We start from the raw sequence: 15,280 nt of genomic DNA, 5'->3' as shown, positions 1-15,280 counted from the left end.
TGAAGTCGGTACTGCTGATGTGCCAACTTCTGTCTGTAGTGTCCGAACGGTTTGGGCTACAAACGAATGACCCCACAATGGAAAAGGGCAAGTCTCACAAACACTATGGTGTTCTCCGTTTAGCTCTACGATCCCCACAAAGTCATGGACTCATCTGAAAATAACCCATACAAATGGAAATTGAAGTATGGAGGTAGTTTTGTGCCAACAAAAACAACGGGTTAAATATGTAAAAATATATATATATATTTCCTGAGCTTTCCTGGCTTTCATCTCCTAGATATAGGACAGACACTTCAAAACCTTATTCCTTATGATTGTCTTTTTTGCCATTTATGAATGTGTTATTCAATGCGTTTCTCTGGGCTATTACTGTAGTAAAGGCCAAATTCAATATTTTATCAAATAATGATACCTAAAAGGGTCCTTAAAATTCAAAATCAAATAGCTAAATGATCCATGGTATAACCATCTTAAAACAATTCCATATGTTAGCTTAGTAGAACCCCCCCAGCTTAGAAATTAAGACAGTCCATCAATGTAAGAGGTTCAAGCAGGTAGAACATGAACAAAATACATGCAAATAACACACAAAAATGTATGTAATTTCTTGTTTTTTTAATCAGTATTGTCTGGCAAACCCCATTTGACTATTACATTGATAACAGGTGCTTTTGCAATACAGGACTGAACTCAAGAGATCATGACAGCCAAGGGAAAGGCCATACCTGACCTCAAAGTAAGACATTCATCGTCATTAGATTGTAAAAGTTGAAACAGTTCACAAATGAATTTTCTATTTGATTCATATCAAGACCAGCAGTATAATATATCTTCATTACCTGGCAAACTATTAAAGTAACTGCCCAGCATTTCTATGAAATATTACCTAAAATTACTTGCAATATGAGTAAAATAGATTTCCTTCTAAAAAATTCTAATTAAGTATATTATTAAAAAGCAGCTTTTCTGTGTTGGAAAGGTGTGGGCGTATACCGGTCATTAAGTTGACCGCTAATTGGCCAGCTCATCCTCCTCAGGGAGATGACATGTTCTATGAGAACATTTTTTAAACGGTCTGTTTGAGATACAAGCTAAGACAGTACAGTATGAAGATATGCAAAAAACTGCTTTCCCAATAGAAATCCCCGATCACACTTGTAGGCGATATTATGGCGACGTTGGCTCGCATAGCTCATGCTTAGAAACATGTCATCGGGTCTAACGGTCATCTCGCGCCGAACTGCGTATTTGCAGGCCGTCAAATCAAAGGCACTCCTTCGATATAAAGTATTTTGACAAAAATGAAAACACCTCAGTTTGTCACTTTCAGAAGGTAGGGGTAATAACATGTTCAACTACTTAAGACATTGGTATAGAATCTAGGTTGTGCAAACATGGAAGAATTTTTCACTACTCTCATTTGGCTTCTCAAACCCAGACCTGGTCTGATCTGTTTCCCAAGCGTTCCCGGACGTCTCGTGATGTTGAGCCTCTGAGTTTAGAAACTCTGATACAAGTTTGAGGTGGGGGTTTAAGTGTTTTTTTCTTCAATTTATGCTTCGGCCACAAATACAAGTATAGAATGGGTCAACATTATTTGGATAGGAGTTAACAGAATATTATACTAAAATAAAAAGCAACATGCAACAATTTCAAAGGTTTTACTGAGTTACAGTTCATAAAGGAAATCAGTCAATTGAAAAATAAATTAGGCCCTAATCTATGTATTTCACCACTGGGAATACAGATATGCTGCCGTTGGTCACAGATACTTATAAAAATAAAAAAAGAGCGCACTTCTCCATTGTGCCAGTGACCATCAAAGGTGAGCATTTGCCCACTGAAGTCAGTTACGACGCCGAACTGCAGTCAGGTCAAGACCCTGGTGAGGATGATGAGCCAGCAGATGAGCTTCCCTGAGACGGTTTCTGAACGTTTGTGCAGAAATTCTTCGGTTTCATCAGCTGTCCGGGTGGCTAGTCTCAGACGATCCCACAGGTGAAGAAGCCGGATGTTGAGGTCCTGAGCTGGCATGGTTACACTTGGTCTGCAGTTGTGAGGCCTGTTGGACATACTGCCAAATTCTCTAAAATGACAGAGGCAGTTTACAGTAGAGAAATGAACATTCAAGTCTCTGGCAACAGCTCTGGTGGACATTCCTGCAGTCAGCAAGCCAATTGCACGCTCCCTCAAAACTTGAGACATCTGTGGCATTGTGTTGTGTGACAAAACTGCACATTTTAGAGCGGTCTTTCATTGACCCCAGCACAAGGTGCACCTGTGTAATAACCATGCTGTTTAATCAGCTTCTTGATATGCCACACATCAGGTGAATGGATTATCTTGGCACAGTTAAAATGCTCACTAGCAGGGATGTAAACAAATTTGGGCACCACATTTGAGAGAAATATACATTTTGCGCTTATGGAACATTTCTGGGATCTTTTATTTCAGTTCATGAAAGATAGGACCAACACTTTACATGTTGCGTTTCTATTTTTGATCAGTATAACTTAAGTTAGATTTTCACTGGGCAGTTACTTTAAAAGACCCCAAATAGAAACAGCGGAGTAGAAGAAAAAAATACATTGTATTACAAAGCTGAAGAATTCCTGATTTTATCTTGATTTCATGTCATGATGTCACACGTATATTGCTTGCATGTGATCCACTCGTGAAATGGGTACCCCTCCTATCCCAACAACATACTCTTCAATTTCTCAGTCCTTTGTTCACTCTTCCATCTATTTCTATCCATGAACAGAGATACAATACATCGGACTCCAACCAGAGCCCAAACTAGCCTCTACAATTAAGGTAGGAAAAGAGAGCTGCCACAGGATACAGAAGTCATTAAAAGATCAGAAGCCAATTGATCATGGGATCAATAAGCTAAGCCCCTCCTCCATAAAGGTGCAGCATGACGCCAGTTGGCTCAATAGTTTCCATCCATCTTCAAAGTGGATGCCTGCCACACAACCCCATACCTCCATTCAACGTAGGGACCGAGTACACTCAGGAATATCTACACACCATCTATCCCTGTTCATTCCGTTGGCCCAGACCAAGGCCTTTAAGCCTGAGATATCCACAGCAGAATGTGTATGAACCAGAGGTCATAGTGAGATACAGATGACAACTGGGTTGGAGACAAATGCTTTTGGCTGACATCTCATTGTGGTTGAGAGTACAGAACAGAGGTAGGCTAGGCAACATTGGTTCTGGAGTGTCTGATAGTATCTGCAGGCTTGTAATCCACCCAGGCTCTGAAGCACCTGATGCAATCAATCATCTCCGCTCCTGAGCCACAATGACAAACTCCATTAGTTGAGCCACAGGAGGATTCCGATTCCACTCCAAATGGCTGCTGTTCATCACCCCAGGAGGGAGATAATAAACATTGGAGGATGAGGCAAGTTACCTCCTATACAATGTAAAGCACTTTGACACCAGGTGAAAAATATAACTAACCATATATGCAATTCATCATCATTATCAAAAGCTGGTCTTGAGGCTGGATAGAGCAAAAAACATTGCTGACACTGCCACATTCCAGGATCAACATTGCCTTCCCTTGTGGTACAACGTTCAGTAGCTCTCACATGGCTGTTAGCCTACCAGACTCAACGAATGTGGGCTGAGTTGTTTCAAGCCTGGACACACATCTAGGCTACATCCTGGTTTACAGCTAGTAGATGGAGTGTGACATGACCAAGCAGACCTCTAGGAAACAAACCCAGATGTAGGTCTCGGTCCCACAGGCCAGGCCTTGGCAGATGGGCCTGGTTGTTGACTCCAGGCAGACAGTACACCCTGGTGTAGGGTGTAAATGTGGGAGGGAGATGGGTCTAGGCAGACCTCTGGGTATAGAACAGAATGTAGGCCTGAGTGTTGCACACCTCCTCCACGCTGCACACGTTCATCTCAGAGTCATTACAGTGGACCCAGAAACCTGGAAACACACACACAGTGCTAGTTACAGTTTGTCAAACTGTGCCACCTACAGTCAACAGAAACTCATGTAATCTTACAGTATCAGGTTATACTCGGAGCCAACTGTTTATGAGAACCAACTGTACTATACAAAACTCAATGTTTTCCAAATCTGAAATGTCCACAACATGACAAAATCAACCTAAAATGTACCAGTTAGGCTATTCTAAGCCAGAGTTGTTAGCTTTGATGCCAGTTTCTGGCATCTTGGTCCCACTCACCTCCCTCGGTGTTGTAGCAGTATGCGGTGTAGTGCCCTGAGCCAAAGCCTTTCCCGTGGTGCATGACTACAGCAGACAGGTCGTAGGTGTAGCCCTCTCTGTTGACCGACTGGCCAGAGTCTGCGCAGCAGTAGGGCTCTATGTTCAAAACCTGATCAAAAGCCACATGGACGCCAATCTTCTCCCGGTGGTTCCGGCCTGACCATCTGTCACAACAGGGATTGGTTATCTTACGGTTGTCCCTGTTACAAGACATCCCTTTGCAGAAAAAAAATCTATCATACCAACTAAACCACAAGATAAGATAGTACTTTAACATGCAACATACATTTAAGAAACTAACAAGGAGACACGTGACAGAAGGTGGTGGGTGTAAATCTTGACTGTGTAAGCAGACAAAGTCTTCAAATTCAGTAGACCAACTGGGTGTGTGAAAAGAAAGGCTTCTACAGATGTAATAAACGCTCTGAATGACCAGAACGGACTAAAGTACAGGGGCTAACCTGAAGCGTTTGAGGTGCAGCCGTAGAACCTGAGGTAGGCGGTAGATCAGCAGCTGCTTACATGCCTCTGACAGAACCAGGGGCTTGTGGGACGTCTTCCGTCTTTTCCCTGACAAATATAAAAACATACATATCACAGACGTGTAACATTTGTGTGACGGAGGTATAGGATGGGATCACCCAGAAAACGCAGAACTATGTTGTGATTACCCGAAAACACTAACTCAGTTTCACTTTAATTATCCACCAATTGACTAGTTTGTCAAATAAAATCTAGCCCAAATTGAAAGAAACACACAATATGCCTAATTCCTTAACCATGATTAGTCTACACCTGTTGTTTATGAAAGCATGTGACAAATACAATTATTCGATTTTGATTTCATGGTCAAAAAACTGAATAAAAACTATAGAAAAACACAGTACAGGAGGATTTGTCTATTCCACAAACAGACATTTGTTTCTGTCCCAGTACTAACTGTTGCAGTGGTTGCAGGCGTAGATGCTGCCCTCCAGGGCCTCTGTCTCAGTGAACTTGCCCAGCATCTCAGTGAGGGAGCAGCTGCGCTGGTAGGCCAGAGACGCAGCCGAGCCCTTCTCCGTGCTGTGGTAGCGCTCCGGGAACTCCAGGGACAGGTCCCAGAACGGCTCCACCGTGTTTGACTTGTGCATACAGGACAGACACGTCACCTGGACAGATGCAGGGATAACCAAGCAAACACTTTACCAAGGGCTTATTAGTTCAAATCTGACAGATCCGACACCACTGGTGCTGGACAGCAACTATTGTCCTGCTTGACTTGAGACTTATAAAAAAAGGCTGTGTAACAAGGAATAGGTATCTCTTTAAAAAAAATGCTCACCTGGAGTGAAATCCAGCAATCAACTAGTATAAGAGTGGAGAAAACCTAGTCTAAAGTGGGAATGCTATAGAGTAGAAAGAGCTTAAACATCCTTGTGATTTACCTTTAGCCATGATAGGGTTCTGAAGGTCAAACCTAAATTAATGTGTTGTGTACAATTGCCATGTCAATGAGTAGAGACCTTTACCTGGCTGAGTAGCTGCCCGTGAAAGATTGTGTTGAGGACCTTGAGCACTTGCTTGGAGAGCTTCCTCTGGGTGATGGGGATGACGATCCTGCGCTTGCTGCCCTCTGATTCCAGCTCCTGCTGTACCTTGTCCAGCAGCTCACACAGAAACTCCTGTGCGTCCTGCTGGTCGTAGCCACGGAACGCTGGGATCAGGTTCCACACAGAGTGCAGCATGGCAAAGGGCGACACCAGCGACCAGCGGCCCGACCACATGACCCTGAACAGAGTGTGCAGCTCATGGCACAGTGACATCTGCTGGCGGGTGGAGGAGCGCGGCTCCTTGGGCTGTACCAGTTCTGCTGCATTTAGGCAGGGGGGCGGGCTCTGCTTGCTGCCCGTGGGCAGACCCCCTATGCCTGCCTTTCCCATGCCACGTCCCAGAGGGCAGCCTGGTGTGGCTACACTACCACCACCAACCACAGCCCCCGCCACACCCTGGTTGGACTTGGCTAGCAGCTCCTCAGTCTCACACATGTCCAATGTGAGGAAGCACTCCCTGAATTTCTGCAGGTGGCTCAGCACCTGTAAGATAGAGTTCATGTAGCACGTGTTCCCAAGGTTGCGTAGCCCTGTGACCCCCGGGGCCAGTCTCCGATGGGTTGCCTTATGGGAGTAGTACCTCCGCACTCTGAGTTTACGAGTCCTGCCGTTGCTGGGGGGTTTCAGGGATAGAAGGGAGGGCTTCTTGGGTGGAGGCAGACGCTCCGGAGGGTCGCGGAACTTCAGGGGGATAAGAGTGATGGTTGAACGAGGAGCCTGGGTGAGCAGCCTGGCACTCTTCCTCGGCTGCAAATTGTCAAACTCTCCCATGAGTCTCCTCTTCACCTCGTTTTTCTGGCGCCGGACCTCCTCCTTCTCCTGCTCAAGTTTCTCCTCCCGCTGGCTCTGCTCCTCCTGCTGCCGGCTCCTCCAGTGGCGCAGCATCTTCCCCAGCAGCACCTTCCTGCGGTGCCACAGGGCTGTTTGCATGGCTGGTTGAGGCCCACCCTCGCCCACCCAGGGGATGCAGTCCCCCCCTGCAGAGGAGCGCAGGGAGCGCCTGCCAGAGCTGCGCACAGTAGACAGTGCCCCACGCAGGAGCTTGAGGTCTCCCTCAGCGTTGTCATTGAGCACATAGTCCCCACAGGCGAAGCAGAAGATGTCCAGCTCCCGCACCTCCATGGCCAGGGGGTGGCGTGACTCCTGGAAGTGTTTGAGGGAGTGCTCTTCCATGAAGCGGCCACAGGCCACGTGGGAGCACTTGAGGCAGGCCCACACGGACTCGGTGGTGCAGCAGTCCACGCAGCGCCATTTCTGTGGATTGAGGATGGAGTGGTCGTGGCCCAGGCGAAGGCGTCCCACATGTTTACAGCGGTCCATATCTCCAGATGCACATGTGCCTGCCCACAGCGTCAGGACACAAGCCCCTGTGCCAAGCAGCAATTCATCCTGCAGGAGGGAAACAGATACACTTCAGTACATCACAGGGACAGAATTCAACCACTTCATTTTAGATATGCCAAATGCAAAAATGTGTTCTCTGTATGAAATTAAAATGGTGTAGCATGCAGAAAGGATTTTAAGGCCCATGAACATGAACTTGTTCACCATGTAGGCTTGTTTTACTTACTGTAAAAACACTGTGTGCTGATGTAAGTCAGTGTTCTTTCGACATATGAAAAGGGCCCTTCCCAGGTGCATTCAGTCAGCTTCACTCATGTCTGATTCCAGATCCTGAATAAACTGAGGATACAAAAGGAGGAAAAGAAATGGTGCTTATATAGCTAGGTCTTTACATTTACAGGTAGAGGCACATTGTAGCAAAACAAATGTTTCTAACCAACTTAAAGCATATAAACTTGCTAACTGTGGCCATTTACAGTCAGTGTTAAATTCTGCTGTTCAGTTTCTTAGCAGAATGTAACACTGCTTATAAACAAAGAATTATGTTACGCAATTGAGTTTAGCCGTTAACACGTTATTGACTAGTTAGCAAGCCTGACAAATAACCAATCGGTTTATCCATGATTACAAACAAAGGGGTCAAACTGCATATAACATTTTTCCTGAAGTTTGCAAGTTAGCGTCACTGGCCAACATGCGTTGGGTTGGCGACCAATCAATGGACTCGATATGAAACTATGCTATATGCTAGCTAGCGCCTGGTACATGGCTTGCCAAATGGCACCAGTTTTGCCATAACGTGGCCACTCGGCTTATAACACAATGAAACAGTAACCAACGTTAGTTACTCAATCCAGCCGAAGCGGGTTAGAGTGTGTTCTTGTTAATTTAGCGAAGTAGCAAGCTCGAACTTATTGTTGCCTGTTTGGTTATAAAGCCAGCTTGCTCGCCAATACTATTGGCAATACAGATAGCTAGTTAGCTACTTGTTGGTAACGTTAGCTAGCTAAGTTACCCATTATTCACTGTATTTCTTGATAATCATTCGGCTAATGGTACAATAGGCACATTGTCATCAAATAAAGAAAATGTCCTTCACCTCATAATTGTGTCCCTATGCTGGAGTTCTTTCTTCAATTTAAGACAAATACACAATCAATAGCTTGGTGGCTAGCTAGCATTACTAGCTAGGCTTGCTATCAGAACAAAGACTGGTCTGAAACCCACTTTCTTGCGAAAACTCAACAACTTCGGGTTGATGTGATTGACAACGACTAAAAAAAGAAAAAAAAATTCACTGACGTTTTGCCTGCTAATAGCTAGCATCCACGGAGCCGCAATGTAAACAAAGATAAATGTGTCTGATATCAACTTTTGAGTACATCTTCAAACAAAACACCGGGAGGTCAACCTAGAATAAAGTCACACATTCTCAAAAAACATACAATATAGCCAGCTAACGTTATGAACCCCTACAGTTCTGAGGTTGACAATGTCAGTAGCTAGTTGATCTATAAAATAACGGTTTGATGTATTAGTAAAAAAAAATAAAAATTGCTTCTATTTACCGCCATCGTCAGCACGCGAAAGCTGTCACAAACCTCGAGACAACCGAACCATATCAGTCCTGGAATCAACTCATTCTGATTGGATTGAGCTGATCACTCTTCCGTTGAGCTTTAGCTTTCATTGGTACAAGAGGTGGCATTCATTAAATTGGTCGTGAAAAGATGTGAGCAGTAAACCCACGGTAGTCCACATTATTTGAGCTCAGTTGTTAAACCCAATGCCGTTTTTACAAGGCATATGGCTTTTCACCTGGAGACTGATTAATTCTTATTAGCACAATCATTGATTTCAATTCATTAGTATGGTATGCATTTCCCATTCATAACAGCTGAAATAGTCACCAAATAAACCATTCATGACTGACTGTAGTTGGAGAAAAAGACCAGCGACAATATACACAAAATATGTATATGGTTAATGAGGAACATAATCAACTTCACATTTACAACAACAAAAAATATTTCGTGTTTTTTTTATTTATGACCAACTATAAGTAGGACCATAAAGCCCATGGGTGCATTCATTACACCGATTCTGTTGAAAAAGTTTCGCAACAGAAACCGTTCACTCCAAACGAAAACGAGAGAATATATTAGTCAAATCCATGTAGGGCCCTCCCAGTTTGGTTCTGTTTGTTCCCGTTGGGTTCCTAGAGTAAACGGTTTCCGTTGCAAAACGTTTTATAGCAGACCAAACGTTTTGCTACGGAATTCGACTAATGAATACACCCCAGATACAACGTTAGTAGGTTGTTCAAACAGATTACTCATAAAGACAATCCACAAGACATTTGGGACAACATTATTCTGTCAAGAGGTCAGACTTCAATACGGTTTTGATCAAATTTTTAGCATGAGATATTCCTTGCAGTGGTTGTGAAAGCCTTTGATCAGTTTGAGTTGCTGTACTAACGCTCAGCACATACATTTCCTGCTGCCATGAAGAATTTCCTGTACATGACTATCGCTTGTAGCACAAACAGCTTTAGCCATTAATGCTTTGAAAAGCTGGTCATGGCTCACATCAACACCATCATCCCAGACCCACTCCAATTCGCATACCACCCCAACAAATCCACAGATGATGCAATCTAATGCACTCCACACTGCCCTTCCCCACTTGGACAAATGGAACACTTGCGTGAGAATGCTGTTCATTGACTACAGCTCAGCGTTCAACACCATAGTGCCCTCAAAGCGCACCACTAACACAGATAGAACAACAGACTGATATTTCACTGTATGTATAAATGTGAAGCACCGGGTTGGCGTTTCCACTCACTACCAATTATGTTAGTGAGAGGTAGCCCACTGCGGGCAGTGGGAGAAGATGAACGAGATTGATTTTGGCCGACATTCTGCACATTTTCTCATCGATTAAACATTTGATCTCAATACAGTTTTCTGTTCCCAAAACTAGTATATGTTATGAACAGGGTGGACTAAGTTTTGTAGACTTTACTCTTTGCAAAAGTTTTTAAAAATCGCGCTGTTTAGGAGTGCAAAGGTCAATTGAGTTATTGCACATGCGCACTTCACAGAGTAGGTGTTCCCTAACGGAAATATGCAGACGCATATTAGAACTCGCCAATAGGATATTGCTACCGCGTGCTTGGCTCTGCCTACCTACTTGCTTGTTCTGCCCACTATAACTAATTTGTTCCCATTGGAGACGACAAGCTGTGGTCTATCTTGGTTTAGTTAATCAAGTATTTGTCACTAAGCTAAGGCCCCTGGGACTGAACACCTCCCTCTCAACTGGATCCTGGACCTCCTGACAGGCCGCCCCCAAGTGGTGACTGGCTGCATCACCGCTTGGTATGACAACTGCTTGGCATTCAACCGCAAAGAGCTACAGAGGGTAGTGCTTACAGCCCCGTACATCACTTGGGCCAAGCTCCCTGCCACCCTGGACCTCTATATCAGGCGGTGTCAGAGGAAGGCCCAAGAAATTGTCAAAGACTCCAGCCACAGACTGTTCTCTCTTCTCCTGCAGGGAAAGTGGTACCAATGCACCAAGTCTGAGACCAACAGGACCCTGAAGAGCTTCTACCTCAAGCCATAAGAATTCTAAACAAGACTGCTAAATAGCTAATCAAATGGCTAACCGGACGGACCTTTTTTTGCTCTAACTCTGACTATGCACACACTAGACTCTACCCACACTTTAGTAGACAAGAGCAATTAGGATGAAGTGCCTTGCTCAAGGCCACTTTGACAGATTGTGCACCTAGTCGGCTCAGGGATTCAAACCAGAGACCTTTCGGTCCAACGCTCTTAACCACTAGGTTACCTACCACCCCACACATAACATGTACACACTGACACCACACACACTTTCATACTCACCACATATTTTTTTATTTTTTATTTCACCTTTATTTAACCAAGTAAGCTAGTTGAGAACAAGTTCTCATTTACAACTGCGACCTGGCCAAGATAAAGCAAAGCAGTGCGACACAAACAACAACACAGAGTTACGCATGGAATAAACAAGCGAACAGTCAATAACACAATAGAAAAAATGAAAGTCTATATACAGTGTGTGCAAATGGCGTGAGGAGGTAGGCAATAAATAGGCCATAGTAGCGAAGTAATTACAATTTAGCAAATGAACACTGGAGTGATAGATGAGCAGATGATGATGTGCAAAAGAGCAGAAAAGTAAATAAAAACAATATGGGGATGAGGTAGGTAGATTGGGTGGGCTATTTACAGATGGACTATGTACAGCTGCAGCGATCGGTTAGCTGCTCAGATAGCTGATGTTTAAAGTTAGTGAGGGAAATATAAGTCTCCAGCTTCAGCGATTTTTGCAATTTGTTCCAGTCACTGGCAGCAGAGAACTGGAAGGAAAGGCGGCCAAAGGAGGTGTTGGCTTTGGGGATGACCAGTGAGATATGCTGCTGCTAGTACTTTACCCCTACAGGTACCTCAATTACTCTGTACCCCTCCACATCGACTCAGTACTGGTGCACCTTGTATATAGGGAGTACCAGTACCGAGTCGATGTGCAGGGGTACAAGGTAATTGAGGTAGCTATGTAATGTTTTGTACACTCAGTGTATAGCCATGTTATTTTTTATTCATTATTTTTATTCGTTATTCACTGTGTCACTATTTATGTTATCTTTTTTATTTTAATCTTATCTTTAACTCAGCATTGTTGGAAAAGGACCCCTAAGTAAGTATTTCACTGTTAGTCTACACCTGTTGTCTATGAAGCATGTGACAAAGTGTGGTCCCTGGGAGAACCTACTGTTTGCGCACTTTGCTGAACATCTTCAGGTACTGGGTCATGGTGTTAACACAGTCCGCTGGCGCGTAGAGGCCCTCAGGCATGGTGGCAAACACAGAAGGCAGCTCCATGATGCTGGGGCCCAGGAAGCTTTGCATGAACTCTTTCATCAGGTTTCAGCAGTCCCCAGGGACCATACAGTTGTAGTACACTACCAAAACAAACACACAGAGATTTGATCATGGACATCAGTTTAGAAAATGTGAGACAGATCGAACATCCCCTTTACCCTCCTTTGTGTTCATTCGCTGTACAGATCACTCACCTCTACTGAAATGCCCCTCGACACTGATTAAAATGTGATTTTATTACAGCGCCAACCTTTATCAGGAAATCACAATAGTGGTGGTGGGAGCCACGGCTCTCTACCTTGTGCCCCTTGGCGTTCTGGAAGTGGCTCTTCAACTTAATCATGAGCATGTCAGACAGGGACCCCCTTCAAATAGGGCTAAGCAGCTCAGGGGTGTTTCTGAGTTATGCATCACATACAGGAGTTTGGTGGGCTGGCCTGTGACAAACAGAGAGAAAGAGAGAGAAAATAAAGATTAGGTGGCTGTTGTGGGTAGTTGAAGGATGTAGTCTGATGAATTACATGACAGATCATTTAGTTTATGTCATAGCTTTGCAGTACAACTTTAGTTACCCCTGGCATTTCCTGTGGCATGGTAAATCTCACAGTCCACAGTAAAACTTCCTGCTTCACAGCACCGCACTGCTCCAACTTCTTGTGCAGAATAGATATTGTCTGTTGCACACTCTTTCCCTCAGCCAAAGTCACCTGCCACACTCTAAGCATGGGATACAGCACACAGAGTATAAATATTAATAACATTAAGATATTGTTCAGCATTAAAAATCAGATATTGAACAATGTCAGATCTGAATGGTGATGAGAGCAAGCTTGGAGGAAATCAACCAGATGACAGGTAATTTAATTGTACATTGTTGCATGTTGATCCCGATCATTTAGATATACACAAGATGACTAATTGGGGGCTTTGTGTTGAAGCCACAGTGCCTTCATTTTGGCACTCCCCCACCGTTGTAAAGTATTTTAGGAAGCTATAGAAATGCATTTATTATTAAGGTCTACATTTGTTTTTACCACGTTGATTCTATTACAGACACATTAATGCATGCATACTTACTTTTACATTATATTATGTGAGCTAAACATAAACATTTTAAATATATATATATATATATTTTTTTTTTTTTAAGTATCATTTTTTAGAGATTGCTAATATTACTGTCCCCACTATAACAAAAAAAAATAATACTTAAATACATGTAATTTTGTCCTGGAAGCATTTAATTTAAATACTGTAGAATTCAATTAATTCTTATGGAGGACTGCCAACATGGCCAACTGGTGGATTCAAAGGATCTCATCAAAGACAGTACAGTATGTTTAGAAACTGTGTTCTCAATGGCCAGTATATAACGTAGCATCAGCAATCCTGCATTTATACATCACTGGTTGATCCACATGGGATCTTGGACCATGATGTAAGAGACCAGGTGTGAGAAGTTGTAGCTAGCTAACTACTGATATTTCATGAATTTTATAAGAAAGCAACAAAAACTAACAATAGATCTCACCAAGTCACCCCCATTGATTTAAGCCATTTGTTATTTTCCTATTATGAAAATGCACAGGCTTTCTGCCCACTGTACCTGGGTATTTTTTGTTTTTTGCATTTTAGCTAACCCTAAACCTTTTCCTAAGCTTAACCTATTTATCCTAGCCTGCTACGTTAATTCTCCTAACCTACAGTGTACACTTTCTTAACCTGCTACGAATAGTCAAATCTAACGTTAATTTGACAAAAGCTGGATCCAGTCTAACCATGAATCTGTTCCCACCGGTTCCGAATAGAGGAAGTACAACTACGACCGAAAAGCGAGAGGGATAACTGAGCCCAAAATGAATGGCTTATTTGCGATGTGTGGCTTATTTGATCGAATATACATTTTGTAATGCTTAGGTTGTAGGAGACGTGACATCCCAGTAACAAACAAAACAAACTTATATCGGAGTTGTGCCTGTTCTTCCACATGCGTATCTGCCCTCTCATTGGCTATTTTTTTTATTTATTTAACTAGGCAAGTAAGTTAAAAACAAATTCTTACTTGCAATGGCGGCGGCCAAACCAGTGCGACGCTGGGCCAATTGTGCGCCGCCCGATGGGACTCCCATTCACGGCCTGATGTGATATGTCCTAGATTCTAACCAGGGACTGGAGTCACGCCTCTAGCTCTGAGATGCTTCGCCACTCGGGGGCAAACAATGGTCCCACCTGATCGTGACTCAAGGATGCCTTCCATTTTTTAAGGATATTTTTTCCCCATCCGTTATAACGGTCACTTTAGTATATCGTCAATATAATGGATAATCTGTGTCTAGTCACAACAGTTCCTGCAAATATTGTTTTTATAACTAAACCAATATAGACCACTTGTCGTTTCCAATGGGAACAAATGAGTCATAGTGGGCAGGCAGAACAAGCAAGGAGGTGGGCATAGCCAAGCACGCGCTAGCGATATCCTATTGGCATCTGCATATTTCCGTTAGGGAACACCAACCCTGTGAGTGGCGCATTACAGTTTTTCTCCATTGGTTTGGCTCATTTCTTGAAACAGAAATTACATTCTCAAAACTACATGGACAAACCTCCAAACCACTTGGCAATTGTTCACAACAGAATTGAATTTCTCATTCATTTCATCAAATTGCAAATGTCTAAGTACATGTCTCAATGTCTCAGTACATCTTTGCAAATGATTAAGTACATGTAGCCTACATTTAGCACAATTTCCAAGTGAATAGATCTTATCGATCTAAACTGATTGTTGATTCTCAGTCTAATGGTTGTTCCCTCCAAAACGTGTCAGCGTCATTTCATTGTATAAGTCATCACATGCACAATAGTCTGTTCAATTGTCAAAATTAGTCAAGAACATAATACCATGAATACCATATATGAATCCCTTGGAACATTTTATACATTTATTACAGCAATTGACAGTCAGGTGAAACTAGAACTTGACTAACGAAGGAGGAGTTTCACACATCTCAGATGACCAATCAAACAGTATGTTTAGTTACCTGACAGGTGCTGTCCATGACTGTGAATGCTGCCAAACATGTATGTAAAGAGCTTGACCATGCAGGACCAGTACAATTTCTGAACATGGAGGCACCTGGCCAAGTAAATG

The 15,280-nt window shown here is 43.2% G+C and overlaps 1 protein-coding gene and 1 long non-coding RNA gene across 4 annotated transcripts; both read right to left on the bottom strand.

The window, feature by feature from the left end:
* Nucleotides 1-603: 603 nt before the first annotated feature.
* LOC106583088 (ubiquitin carboxyl-terminal hydrolase 49) lies at nucleotides 604-8,916 on the bottom strand. 2 transcript variants are annotated; one of them, XM_014166889.3, is made up of 7 exons: nucleotides 8,764-8,916; nucleotides 7,422-7,534; nucleotides 5,771-7,240; nucleotides 5,200-5,410; nucleotides 4,721-4,829; nucleotides 4,218-4,423; nucleotides 604-3,955 (listed from the first exon to the last, which is right to left on the bottom strand). In XM_014166889.3, exons 3-7 carry the CDS (start codon nucleotides 7,169-7,171, stop codon nucleotides 3,852-3,854), a joined length of 2,031 nt encoding a protein of 676 aa, XP_014022364.2. In that variant the 5' UTR covers nucleotides 7,172-7,240; nucleotides 7,422-7,534; nucleotides 8,764-8,916; the 3' UTR covers nucleotides 604-3,851. The 2 variants fall into 2 exon arrangements, with proteins under 2 accessions (XP_014022364.2, XP_014022365.2); XM_014166890.3 differs by lacking the exon at nucleotides 8,764-8,916 and adding an exon at nucleotides 8,295-8,757.
* Nucleotides 8,917-10,113: 1,197 nt separating this feature from the next.
* On the bottom strand, nucleotides 10,114-14,930 carry LOC106583061 (uncharacterized). Of its 2 annotated transcripts, XR_006761428.2 has the most exons (4): nucleotides 14,195-14,930; nucleotides 12,705-12,849; nucleotides 12,327-12,569; nucleotides 10,116-12,212 (listed from the first exon to the last, which is right to left on the bottom strand). It is a non-coding gene; the product is annotated as an uncharacterized LOC106583061 (long non-coding RNA). The 2 variants fall into 2 exon arrangements; XR_014382159.1 differs by having other exon boundaries at nucleotides 10,114-12,569.
* Nucleotides 14,931-15,280: the final 350 nt, after the last annotated feature.

The sequence above is a fragment of the Salmo salar genome, chromosome 22, assembly GCF_965601325.2.
Source record: "Salmo salar chromosome 22, fSalSal1, whole genome shotgun sequence".
NCBI lineage: Eukaryota > Metazoa > Chordata > Actinopteri > Salmoniformes > Salmonidae > Salmo > Salmo salar.
This window is presented reverse-complemented; position numbering and strand designations above follow the sequence as displayed.

Excerpts from the sequence above, each read along its gene's own strand:
- LOC106583088 (XM_014166889.3), bottom strand. The coding sequence starts at position 7,171 with ATGGACCGCTGTAAACATGTGGGACGCCTTCGCCTGGGCCACGACCAC. Across the intron at positions 5,411-5,770 it reads ACGGGCAGCTACTCAGCCAG|GTGACGTGTCTGTCCTGTAT; the intron begins GTAAAGGTCTCT and ends GCATCTGTCCAG. Across the intron at positions 4,424-4,720 it reads CTGCACCTCAAACGCTTCAG|ATGGTCAGGCCGGAACCACC; the intron begins GTTAGCCCCTGT and ends CTGTTGTGACAG.